This window comes from Mycena indigotica (assembly GCF_014461135.1).
Source record: "Mycena indigotica strain 171206Taipei chromosome Unknown Mind.scaff0010, whole genome shotgun sequence".
Lineage (NCBI taxonomy): Eukaryota > Fungi > Basidiomycota > Agaricomycetes > Agaricales > Mycenaceae > Mycena > Mycena indigotica.
In genome coordinates, this window is record NW_023503009.1 from 601,602 (window position 1) to 615,129 (window position 13,528).

Below are 13,528 nucleotides of genomic sequence, written 5' to 3' on the forward strand. Positions count from 1 at the left end.
TCAGTAGGGGCAGCAGCATCGGATAGGGAGGACGCCAATGGTGTGGTTGGCGAAGTCGGGTTGTGCGGGCTTAAGACAAGCACTAGCGTCGACGCGCAGAAGAAGCAGAGAACGCAAGGACGATTTGGATGCTATTGCGATTGGCAGCGGTATGTAGATGAACACAAGTGCATTGCGGGCAACGAGCAGATGGGGAAATGAATAAGTGGCGTTGGGTATTGTGGTAGTGGCTGTTTTCTTGACCGAAGGCGACGGAACAAGCCTGAGCGCTGCCAGCCTGTAGTGCCCATAGCAAGGCAGAGCTTCACGAGCGTGGCGGGGCTGTGGATATGGAGGTGTTGTATGTTGCTGACTAGCCTTGAGCATGAAAGACACAGAAGGTAGTAAGCTTTACTCACCTCCATCCGTAGCTCGTCTAGGACAGCAAACTCTCTCTCCCAACCTCCAAGCTTCTAGTCTTTCTAGTCTGGCGCGCGAAGATCGTGTGCGCGTGTCAAGGGGCTGTTGCTAGTGAGTAATGCACTGCTTCACGTGGAAGTATTGGCGCGCACCCATCCTCTTAGGCCGAAGATTCCCGCGACGGAACTGTTTAGCCAGTCAAGCAGGGAATAAACATCGAAAGAACTTGAAACGCACACTGTTCCCTCGGGATCCACTGTCCCAGCGGCCTCCGAAGCCGTCCGAGCGAGTTGGTGTATCTGCTCGCCAGTTATAGCAGGAATGACTGCTCTGTTGTCGCAAACGGGGATGTCGGAACGGTGTGGAAGGGTGAATGCGGGTGGCGATCGTGCCCGCGGGACAGAGCTGTTACGATCGGAACAAGCTGGAAGGATATGTGTGAGCACAGACTTCCAATGGACAGCGCTTGGAATACACACCGACATTCAAGTTTGCGCCTCCGCCTCTCCACTCGTCCCGTCACCAACTCCCATGCGTCCCCCTCGGTGTTCTAGAGTTGGCTTGGAGGCACGTTTGATGATGCATGGAGAGCAAAAGGACGACGCGTGGGCATTCTGAGCTGCGGGATTGACCCGGGGTGGTGGAGATGAAGAAAGAGTGATGACGTGTGACTCCCGACGATCTTCGTTGACAACAACATCCACGACCGCAGAAACGACTTAGTAACTCTCTTGCCGTTCTTGTTTTCATCTTGGGCAGCTCTGTACTTGGGAGTTTCGATTCCCCCGTAAGTCCTGTTCCAACCTTTGCTTATCTATTCACCGCTGAACCGTCAAGATCGCTTCAGCTTTTTTGTCATGTCTGGCCGCGATGCCGCCCCGATGCTCTCGTTCTTCCGTGCCCCTCGCCGACCCGATCCTCCTCTTGACGGCCCTTCTATTTCTCAACTCAGAGACGAGGCAGAGCGGGTCAAAAAGACGAATCGCATCTCGAGAAATCTACAGGAGTGAAACCACCTGATTTAGGAAGCGACGGGTAGGAAAATCCTGGCAATCCCTTACCCGTACCCGTACCCGCACAGGTAAAACCCGCGTACCCGCACGGGTATGGCCTACCCATGCAGTTGCCTAAAGACGATTCATCCAAGGGGGCATCATGATGTGACGATCTGACCACAGGCTGGGTGGTTGGTCACCCTGGCAGGGCTTAAAAATATTTTCAGTGCATGATTATATTTTGGTTTTAGTAGGCTAATAATGGGTTGGGTAAATGCACAGTAGCCTCAGAATGCTTGCTTGACCATTGAATAGGCCAAGAATAGGCCTTGGAACTTGTTGGAAGCTTTTTGGAAGCTGTACCATAATCATAGGCCAAAGGCAAGTACATGTGCCAGCTCTATCAAGCTTCTCATTGGCCAAAAGCCACCATGTCAGAATGAAGTGCAATAGATTGTAAAGCCACAGTGGTCTGTCCTACCTGCCACAATCCTTGTCAGGGTTCGGGTCGGGCCAACGGGGCCCTATACGGCCCATCGGGCCCTCACCACCCTTAGAGCCCTAGGGCTTGACAAGCCCTCATAATTCACAAGCTCAAAGCAATGAGCAACAACACTAATATCCCAGAGAAGGGACATAATCACGGATCGCGCTTTAGTCAGCCATCAAGCCATCATGACCCGCCATCAGGGATCATGATGCGCCGCCGGACGCCCTTGACAGCGGGCCCAATCGGCCCTAGACAACCACAGGGTCCAGGAGGGAGCTCCTTACTGTTGCATTGCCAAACACTCCTTAGTGTCGACTTTGGCATGGCTCCTTTCCAGAGGAATGGTCCCTGGGCTCCTAGCGGAGCGACCAGGGACGACCAGAGACATCCCCTGCTCCCTTCTGATCGACCCTCAGCGGGCCCGATCGGCCCCTAGCGCCCACAGTATATAAAGACTAGAGTATTACTCCTGTACCTTAGGTTTAGCATTGAAGTCTCTTCCTTTGAACCCTACTCCGGCCTGGTCCCCTAGAGCGGGGTTGCTGCAACCATACCCCGGGAAAGGGGCGTCTAGACGACTTCCAACACTCCAGGCTAGCTTGCCTCATTGACCTGAGCCCTTGGTTGGGCTGGACAGCTCAGGCTCTTGTCTCTTATGTTCACCCTTGTCCTAGCCACTTCTTCTTGCTCTCTGGCCTCAAGCTCTGGGTTCCCCTGGTACGGGGTGATGGGAGGGTGCGGGCCCAATCGGGCGCGATCGGGCCCGCATGTCACGCGTCACACCGCGCCGTCACGCGGTGTCTAGGAGCCACAGCGACTCGTTGCTCCAGGAAAGGAGATATGTCGCCCCTTGGACTGGCAACCCTTCTCAAGCGCTCCAGGGGTCTCGGGCCCGCAGCCCCTGTTGCGGGGCGACTCCCCTCGACCCCCTGAACCGTCGGGCGTGACCGCGTTACGTCACGCCCCGCCCGAACGGCTTGTTCAACTGGCCCCGCCTACGCCTTGCCCTATGTCTTGGGCACTGACTCTACTAGGCAGCACTCTTTGGCTGTGGACTCGTTCCCCTCAGCAGGGGTAGGACACTCTATACGACTACTTGTATCCTGTGACACCGCTGTCACACAACGTGACAGCGGGGCGTCTCGAGTCGCCCCGAGCTGTCCCTACCCTGCTCTCTACTGCAGCAGTGGCACCATCTACGCTGCCTGGTTGCCGACCACCCAGCTATGGGGGTTGAACCATCTTTCCCACACTTGTCAGACTGGCAGGAGACCGTCACGTGGGCCCGGGCCGGCCCCGTTCCTGACAGAATGCTAAACCTCCTTTACTGTCCTTCTTTCAAGTGTGGGGCGCTCTCTGGAAAGCTCAAGTTCTTGGAGCATCCTTTCTGTGCTGAACGACCACTCTATGTGTCGGCACTTCGTCCAATGGGTTGAGGAGTCATCCCTTTTGTCTTGAAACTCCTGGGAGCCAACAAGTCTTGCTCCATTCGTCCTATGGGTTGAGGAGTCCGCCCCTTCGCGTTAAAACTCCTGGGAACAGGTCAAAACCTGCTCCACTTGTCCACTCCGGTTAAGGAGTTCTTCCATACCTTCTGCGCCTAACGACAAGACGAAACGACCCGATTCGAACCTTCGATCACCGACAACGACAAGGGACCGAATTAACGGGCCCTTTCGGTTCAAATCTACCCCGCTCGCCATACTCGCGGGCCCGACAATCCGTCTGTTTTGTTCTTGGTGTGCGTTCTTAGGAGACCTTGTGCGGCCCGACTCGAAGTCTGGCCTGTCAATCTACGGGCCCGATAACCCGTTGGTCCGAACACAAACCTTTGTTTCTTTCGCCCCTACTCGGCAAATTCTTTCCCTATACCCTCTTCTTTCGAATTCTCGTACCCTGGCGCCGAGGTAAGGAATATCGGCTCCCCCAGATGTCGACTTCTGGGCCGCAACTTCTGTCTGCCATGGGGCGTCCACTCCGGTGAACGGCGCTTGAGGCACGGGAAACGTTGAGTCCGTCCCCACCTCTATAGCAGCCAAGGAGAGTGGAAAACCACTCTGGGAGCGCTGGGGGAAGAAGCAGACCCAGGCTCTTTTCACTAGCAAGAGACCCGTCCCGTGCGCCCGAAACGTCACCCCTTTCCCAACCGTGGGAAATTTCGTTCAAAGGTGCTGGCCTTCAACCAGACAAACCCAAAACCATGCGAATTGATGTTCAAACCCTCATACGACTAAGATGATGGGATCGATGACCTGAATCGGCCCGATTCGGCCCACATCGGCCCGAATCGGCCTGACGGGCCCCGACGAACTGACGGGCCAAATCTGCATATACGAAAAAACAACGATGACCCCTGGAACGGGGTGTAGCTGCACAATGGCGGCGAAAACCGGGGACAATAACACCCCAAAATTGGAGGCTGGACAGAGGGATGGCTAGGTGTCGTCATAGCGACCCCATCGCCTCTGGGCTTCGACTGGCAACGAGATTGAACATTGCATATGCGCGGACGCACTGGACCGGACCGGGCTGAAACTACGCAAACAGGAGAAGCTACGAAAGGTCTAAAAACGCGCAGCCAATGCTCAGCATGTAATTGGAAGCCAGTGTTCGGAAAATGTGAACAAACCAAACACCCCGAGAAACCGGGGCGACCAAGCCACGCTGACTCGAGATGAGTCGTTCCAAGGGAGGGGGCGATGTCACGGATAAGACCCGGCCCGTCCGCTCCGGGCGCTGGTGTCGGGCCATCGGGCCCGTAGCACGCAGCACGTGATGACAGGGAACATGCGCCCCAGTGGGAGGAACGCACACGTGGGAAGCACGTGACCGAGAACGACGCGTCGAGCCGTCGCCGAGCCCAACTTCGACACAAGGCGATAGGGGAGGAGTGCTAGGAGGTTAGGAGTAGCGCCTGGCCCGCAAGGGATGTCCGATCGTCCCCTCTGCGGCTAGGAACGGGAGAAATGGGGGAGACTCAGAAGCGTCTGGATGTCCGATCATCCCTTGCAAAGGCGCGCCTGGGGCAACAGGCGATGGGGAGGAGTGCTGGGAGGTTAGGCGCAGCGCCTGGACCGGATGGGGTGTACGACCACCTCCGCCCGGCCAGGAACGGGGAACGGGGAGACCCAGGAGAGCGTCAGGATGTCTGATCATCCTTTGGGAGGACGCGACTGGGGCCTGGACGCGAGAGAGGAATCGACTAAGCCCTTCGACGAGAAGGCATCTACATGCGAATGACGAAATTTTTTTCTCAACAAATCGGAATTGAATACGGAAATCGGACGATAAAACTCGGGACGAGTTTCGCCTAGTGGGGGGTGATGTCAGGGTTGGGTCGGGCCAACGGGCCCTATACGGCCCATCGGGCCCTCACCACCCTTAGAGCCCTAGGGCTTGACAAGCCCTCATAATTCACAAGCTCAAAGCAATGAGCAACAACACTAATATCCCAGAGAAGGGACATAATCACGGATCGCGCTTTAGTCAGCCATCAAGCCATCATGACCCGCCATCAGGGATCATGATGCGCCGCCGGACGCCCTTGACAGCGGGCCCAATCGGCCCTAGACAACCACAGGGTCCAGGAGGGAGCTCCTTACTGTTGCATTGCCAAACACTCCTTAGTGTCGACTTTGGCATGGCTCCTTTCCAGAGGAATGGTCCCTGGGCTCCTAGCGGAGCGACCAGGGACGACCAGAGACATCCCCTGCTCCCTTCTGATCGACCCTCAGCGGGCCCGATCGGCCCCTAGCGCCCACAGTATATAAAGACTAGAGTATTACTCCTGTACCTTAGGTTTAGCATTGAAGTCTCTTCCTTTGAACCCTACTCCGGCCTGGTCCCCTAGAGCGGGGTTGCTGCGACCATACCCCCGGGAAAGGGGCGTCTAGACGACTTCCAACACTCCAGGCTAGCTTGCCTCATTGACCTGAGCCCTTGGTTGGGCTGGACAGCTCAGGCTCTTGTCTCTTATGTTCACCCTTGTCCTAGCCACTTCTTCTTGCTCTCTGGCCTCAAGCTCTGGGTTCCCCTGGTACGGGGTGATGGGAGGGTGCGGGCCCGATCGGGCCCGCATGTCACGCGTCACACCGCGCCGTCACGCGGTGTCTAGGAGCCACAGCGACTCGTTGCTCCAGGAAAGGAGATATGTCGCCCCTTGGACTGGCAACCCTTCTCAAGCGCTCCAGGGGTCTCGGGCCCGCAGCCCCTGTTGCGGGGCGACTCCCCTCGACCCCCTGAACCGTCGGGCGTGACCGCGTTACGTCACGCCCCGCCCGAACGGCTTGTTCAACTGGCCCCGCCTTACGCCTTGCCCTATGTCTTGGGCACTGACTCTACTAGGCAGCACTCTTTGGCTGTGGACTCGTTCCCCTCAGCAGGGGTAGGACACTCTATACGACTACTTGTATCCTGTGACACCGCTGTCACACAACGTGACAGCGGGGCGTCTCGAGTCGCCCCGAGCTGTCCCTACCCTGCTCTCTACTGCAGCAGTGGCACCATCTACGCTGCCTGGTTGCCGACCACCCAGCTATGGGGGTTGAACCATCTTTCCCACACTTGTCAGACTGGCAGGAGACCGTCACGTGGGCCCGGGCCGGCGACGGCGGCGGGTGTGACGCGTGACATGCGGGCCCGATCGGGCCCGCACCCTCCCATCACCCCGTACCAGGGGAACCCAGAGCTTGAGGCCAGAGAGCAAGAAGAAGTGGCTAGGACAAGGGTGAACATAAGAGACAAGAGCCTGAGCTGTCCAGCCCAACCAAGGGCTCAGGTCAATGAGGCAAGCTAGCCTGGAGTGTTGGAAGTCGTCTAGACGCCCCTTTCCCGGGGTATGGTTGCAGCAACCCCGCTCTAGGGGACCAGGCCGGAGTAGGGTTCAAAGGAAGAGACTTCAATGCTAAACCTAAGGTACAGGAGTAATACTCTAGTCTTTATATACTGTGGGCGCTAGGGGCCGATCGGGCCCGCTGAGGGTCGATCAGAAGGGAGCAGGGGATGTCTCTGGTCGTCCCTGGTCGCTCCGCTAGGAGCCCAGGGACCATTCCTCTGGAAAGGAGCGATGCCAAAGTCGACACTAAGGAGTGTTTGGCAATGCAACAGTAAGGAGCTCCCTCCTGGACCCTGTGGTTGTCTAGGGCCGATTGGGCCCGCTGTCAAGGGCGTCCGGCGGCGCATCATGATCCCTGATGGCGGGTCATGATGGCTTGATGGCTGACTAAAGCGCGATCCGTGATTATGTCCCTTCTCTGGGATATTAGTGTTGTTGCTCATTGCTTTGAGCTTGTGAATTATGAGGGCTTGTCAAGCCCTAGGGCTCTAAGGGTGGTGAGGGCCCGATGGGCCGTATAGGGCCCGTTGGCCCGACCCGAACCCTGACATCCTGCTGGTACTGATTATAGACTGGCAGTCCAGCTTGTGACCGTGGCAACTGCAGCAGCATTGGTGGCCTTAGGGCAGAAAGATGTCCATGTCCTTGGACTTTGGGCAGGGCTCCCTGCCCAGAATTAGGGAGTGGCATGGGTATACTGTAGTATTTCAATCAATTAGTCCTGTCACGGTCACATTGACTTTTTTGGCCGAAAATTTTCTGCCTGTCACAGGTCACAGCAAGTTTCTTCGGTCCCAAACCGTCCCAAAATGGTAATTTCTGAAAATTTTCGCGCCTATGGCGCGCAGAACTTCTATATAAGGCAGGAGGTCACACCAAATTCAGCCTTTGGCTGAATTGCACATTTCTGCCACATGTGTCACAGGTCACAGGCCCGCAGAATTGAATGAAATAGTACAGTACCCTTGGGTACCTGGGACTCTATCCGTATCCGTATCCATGGTGGCTGTGTACCCATATCCATGGGTACGGATACGGATATACCCATGGATTGGAGAGGGCCAGAATGCAGAGACTGCAAGTGCTCTGGAACTGTGCATGTCACTCTAGTGTCACCAATCTTATCAGCAACCACCTGAACAGACATCTCTAATCAAATATTTCCTTTTATGGTATATCTTATCTTATCTAATGGTCACGTGGTTGGTTGGTCGCCTGGCCAAGGCTTAAAGACAAAAACTGGCATGTGCTCCACCATTCACATCATGATGCCCCCTTGGATTCATCAACTGAAAACTTGAACGCAGCTACAAACCCTCGAAGATCGTCTCGAAGCGCTCCAAGACGACCTATCCACTGTCGTCTACCCAATCAACACTCTCCCTGCTGAAATACTCTGCAACATCTTTGCAGAAGCAGTGTCGTCTTCACATTCCCTCGACGTTAACCGCACGCTACTACGAATTACCGCTGTCTGTCAACTCTGGCGGCGGACTGCTATCGCAGACCCGCACCTCTGGACGCGTGTTTCTTACTTGATAAACGGCGAGCGGGATGCTCTCGCCGAGCACTTCTTTGCGGCGGACACAAGGATTGCCTGTTGTTTTCTCAATTCCCGAAGAGGACAACAGATACGAGTCATATGACCTTCCGCGGTGCATATTCGACTCCGCTCCCCAATGGGCGGAAGCATCTCTGTTCAGCATCAAGTGGCCCGTTAACTGGGCGACTCCCGACTCCCGACTCAGAATCAGACACGCCGAATGTACAATTCGACTTCCCCCTATTGACCAAGTTCGCGTTTGACGTCTGGCGCCCCATTGATACCGGCGAGAACCCTGTATTAATGCATGCTCCCCGTCTCCGAGAGCTGTCTATAAGCATTCCCAGCCTGGTCTTGCCGCTTTCATTCCCTGCCCATCAACTGCAAAAACTGATAATCCTTCGTCCAGCCATGTACACTGAAATCCTCTCTCTCCTCACTCATCTTGCGGTGCTAGAGGAACTCTCGCTCCCTTCGCTCTTTGAAGAAGCAGACATACCAGCCTCTAACTTACACCTGCCCCGCTTGTCGACCTTGTCGCTGGTGGTCGACGACAGCACTTCCATTTTCGACCACCTCCTCTTGCCCGCCCTAACAACTCTCCGCCTCTCCGACCTCGACGATTTTATCGTCAAGGACTATCGACCCCGGTATCCAGCGTTCTGCCGCGACTGTAACATCGCTGTCTCTACTCACACCGACAAGTTATGCAGCCTTCTATGCCCTCCTCACCTCATACCTGGTCTACACGGTCAAACATCTGACCGTAACCGCATTCCCTATGAGCCGCGATGAGGAACAGAAGTGTTCTGTAACTCTCGCCGAGCTGGGCCTCTCCAACCTTGAATCCTTCACCCTCGTCATCCCCGCCTCCGCGCCCGCCCCCGTCAACATCCGCCCGTTCCTGGATGGAATCGCCATGCATGCGGCCCAAATGTGCTCCGATGGTGTTCAGCACCAAATGAAGCTCGCGCGCTTTGTCATCAAGTTTGCGCCGTATGGTATTTCAGACGAGGACATCCGCGACTTGCAGCACCTGCAGAGAACGCTTGGCGCCGAAAGTTGTCATGCCGAATGGCCATCCGATGCGGAAATCATGGGAGTGCAAGAAGCTGAAAGACTGGGGTGTTGACCGATAATTTGTTTGAGTTGTTGTACAACATTAGATATATAATAACACTTCAACTCTTGGTCCATAGACATATCGAATGTGGTCCTAGTGGAAAAGAGACTGGCTACATCATCGTTATTCCTCCAAGTTCCAACAGACCGGTGACGCCAGCCTTGAAGGCAAGCGACGGCGACAAGCGCGTCCTCCAGCGGACACTCTCTGTCCTCTGATACTTGTTAGAGAAACTAGACCAATATTCGATGTTTATTAGAGTAGGACTACCAAGTATTTATACTACTCTCTTTATTCTAGTATATTCTGTATTCTGAGTCAATAGAAAGTGGGAGAACATTCCCGACGCGCCGAGCGTCGGTGATGGCGCAGCCGCTGACGTCATCTCTCGGCGATGACTCGGGTTTGCCAACCCGCTTACTTCAACACTCCCCCTCGAACACGAGTCGAGCCGTGCTTTCGCAAGCATGGTGCGCAGTGGAATACCTCGCCTGGGTTAGAGGCTTTCTTGTGGTGTTGTAGACTCCCCCTTTCTCCATGCAGTCTCTGATGCTGACTGTAAATCCCAGTGTCTGTTGCCCATGTGCCGTTTGCTGCTTGGCCGTTCCTATGGTCCTTCCTGGCCGCCCTCGGCGCCAGCGTCAACCCGGAGTCCATGCCGTGCCCATACCAAATCCGTTGCCGCGGCCCATAAGCCCTCGGTGTCCATGTCCGTGTCCGCGAGTACATTCCCATGTCGTGTCGGTAGCCTCCGGCCCGGTTCCAGTTCAAGTCCATCCAATTCCGAGTCCGACTGTGATCCAGCCCATCGTGGCGATCCCTTTCGTGACTCTGTTCCATTCCATTCCAGGTCCCAACCAACTGATCCAGCCCATTGGCGATCCCATGGCGGTAACCCATCCCAAGCCAAGTCCATGCCGCTCCGGCGCGCCGGCCGTGAGCCCGAAGCTGTGTCGATGACCGATGTGCTGACCATGCTCATCTGTCCGTGTGCTGGCGATGCTGAGCCATCTGCCATCCGTGATCGAGTGTCCGGTACGTGTCGTTCCCTTCGCCGCTCTTTCCCGCGCTGCTCTGCCAGCCCATTGCCGTAGAGGGATCACATCCCAAAAGGCTGCTCCATGGAGCCGTCCCATCGCGTGGTCGCTGTGTGTCGGAGGAGGGTGGTGCAGGGGATAATAAGTGGTGTCGCTACTGTGGGGTGCTTGGCCAATGGTGAGGTGCCGGGGCCCATAACCTGTTGAAGAAACTAGACAAAATATTCGATGTTTATTACTGTAGATAGACTAAGTATTTATACTACTGTGTTTCTTCTAGTACATTCTCTAAATGTGAGTCGATGGAACCTTGGAGAAGATGCCCAACGCTGCGCGTCGGTGATGGCGCCGGAGCATAGCCCGGCGCTGACGTCATCACTCGGCGATGACTCGGGTTCGCCAACCCGATTACTTCAACAATACTCATGGTGGAGCACCCGCTCGAACGCCAATGCCACTCTGCGGCGAGACGACCCCGCCTATATGCCCACTGTTGCTGCCCAGAAAATGCGCTCGACGAAGCCCTTCCACTTCGGATAGGACGGCCAAAAGAATTGGGTAGAGAAGGGGAGGTGTGGGGCACATGGGAATATAGCAGCGGGATCCACAGGTGCTGTATCAGGAGAGATACATCGAAGTCTTTCGAAAGGCCATGGGTCCACGTGACTTGCCATTTTGGGACACACTTTAGATTGGGTCGTGCGGATGGCGCAGGCGTCGACAGGGAAGGGAGGGAGGTTAAGATGCAAGCCAAGATAGTAATGGGGGCAGCAGTAGCCTCTGCCGGCTCAGACAGCAATCCAAGGACTAGTCATGTGGTCGTGCCAGCAGAAACATTGAAGAACAGGCTCGACAATGAGCTGTTCGGCCGGATTATGCCGAGGAACGAGTTGGGAGGGAGGGTTGTCATGTCCTGCGGATAAAGACACGGTTTTTACAGCTCCACATGATGTATCCGCAATGCACGATCGTCTACAAGCCCGCCGGTGGCTGCAGAGAAAACATGCTCGACGAAGGCCTTCCACTCCGGACAGGATGGCCACAAGGATGATTTAGAATGAGAATGACGTGGAACACATGGAGATACACCAGCGGGAGCCACAGCTGTTGTTCCGGGAGAGATACATCGAGGTCTGTCGACCAGCCGTCGGGCCACGTGACTTGCCCTTTTGGGATGCGCTTTAGATTCGTGCGGGTGGCGCAAGTATCGACAGGAAAGGGAGGGAAGTAGATATGCAAGATGGGAAGGTGATGAAGCGACGGCAGTAGCCTCTTCAAGTTGGCACAGCAATACAGGGAACAGGTCAGTGTCGAAACAGCGTAAATGTTGCTTGACGATGGCCCTAACGGTCAAAATACACCGAGAGAAGCATTGAATGTCAGGGTGGTGGTGGTTTACAGAAGGAGACACGGTTTGTAGGCCTTCGCACAATGCATTCGTGACGCTGTGGTTGTCTGCTGGACATGACAAGTCTGACTTAAGTTGTCTCAGGCCCAAAGAGGCGTCAAAAAGACAGCCGCGCGTATGTCTAGCCTTCAAGATGGAGGAAGGATATGAGGACGAGGGGGAGCGTTGATTAAACTCGAGTTATGGCATTCATTGTCGATGAACGAGAATCTGCTCTCGAGTCTGGGTGCATTGGCTATTTTTCGTGAAGAGGTGATGGATGTATTGACGGGCATGTATGTTGACGGTGTGGATATGCGTTTATAATATGTCTATCTGCCCTTTAGTGGTTAGCTTCGATATTCTCAGAGCACGTAACCACCCATACCAGAGTTCTTCTCCCAGTCGTCTCTCCTTCGCGTGCTCCATAACCACATCGTGCGCTGTCTTGTCGGCGACCGCGATATATCCTGCGCAAGCCCCAGCCTCTTCCACTCAATCCACCGCAAGGCTATACAAGTTGGTGGTCGATTTTCGTCACTGTCGATGGTGAAGATGCTTGCTCCCGGGCGAGGGAGCACGACAGGGCCAAAGTGGACGGGATAGAGGAGAGGCAAGAGTGCCGAAAGATGTGTGCTGTGTGGTAGACTCGCTGTCGTGTCGACCGCCTGGACTAGTTAGGACATCCTCGTCGCTCTATAGTTGCTGCACGGTATGGTTGAACCGTGTCAGAAGAGGAGAGTGGAGTCCTAAGGTTGCATTGAGCCATTCGGAAAGCAAGAAAAACCATGCCAACGCACCAGTGCAATCCGCCATAACCCGATGTCCTCCCCGTCCAGTCGCCCTCTCCATCCTCTCCGCAGCAGCAGCGCTTCCTTCGTCTTGATCCACCGCGTGTTTTGGGCTGAAGAATGCGTTGGGATATGTAGGCTGACGACATGACTGTGCAAAGAGAAGAGGAGAGTGTGATGTCACGCATTCTGGCTTGCTCTTCTAGTATTTCGTTTCGTGAAACAACACACTAGCATGCTAGCATCGCTGAAGCAGCTTTCCCTCGCTCTTCCTCTCAAGTGATCGCCAACTCTCAAAGCTTTCAAGCTCTTGGTTCTCGAGCAACAACTCAAATGTGGCCGAGAAGCAGCGAGCGCTATAACAAGTGAAACGTCGCTTGTTCTTGTTGTACTATATTGAATACAAGAGCGCTCCTTGTCTGACCATTCTCCCTAATCCAACGCCTGCATGCCAATCAAGGAGCATGGCGACTGCGAAGCTGTCTTCACAACAGTGAACGCGGAGGTGTCTTCACTTTGTATCATCGACTCGTACTGGGCAACCAACGCCGCCGCTCGAGTGTCATCTACAAACAACGCGTCAGCACATATACACTCCCGCATTTACAAAACAACATACTGTTCAGAATCGGGTTTACCAGGCGGGTATCCACCCCGCTCTGCGCCAAAAACGACTCCAGAAACAAGAACCAGTTATCGCCATTTGTCGTGTTGCCGCTGAGGAAGGACTGAACTCCACCGAACAGGACAACGGTCTGTGGGTTATTGACCGAGACCATGTGCCACTGTACGAAGACTTTAGAGTTGACGTCAACGCGGTCGCTACGCAGCACATCCCCGCGTGGTATGTAGCTGTAGCCGTCGTCAATAGACGCTGCGCCGATCATGTTTGCACTAAAATCCACGTGAGTAGGCTCCCTTGGAAGGAA

General features: G+C 55.1%; 1 protein-coding gene across 1 annotated transcript; it reads right to left on the reverse strand.

Moving 5' to 3' along the window:
* MIND_01117400 (uncharacterized protein) lies at positions 1 to 404 on the reverse strand (the record flags this gene model as incomplete). Its single annotated transcript, XM_037367735.1, has 2 exons — positions 1 to 348; positions 399 to 404. The coding sequence occupies 2 exons, from the start codon at positions 402 to 404 to the stop codon at positions 1 to 3; spliced, it is 354 nt and encodes a 117-aa protein (XP_037215567.1).
* Positions 405 to 13,528: the final 13,124 nt, after the last annotated feature.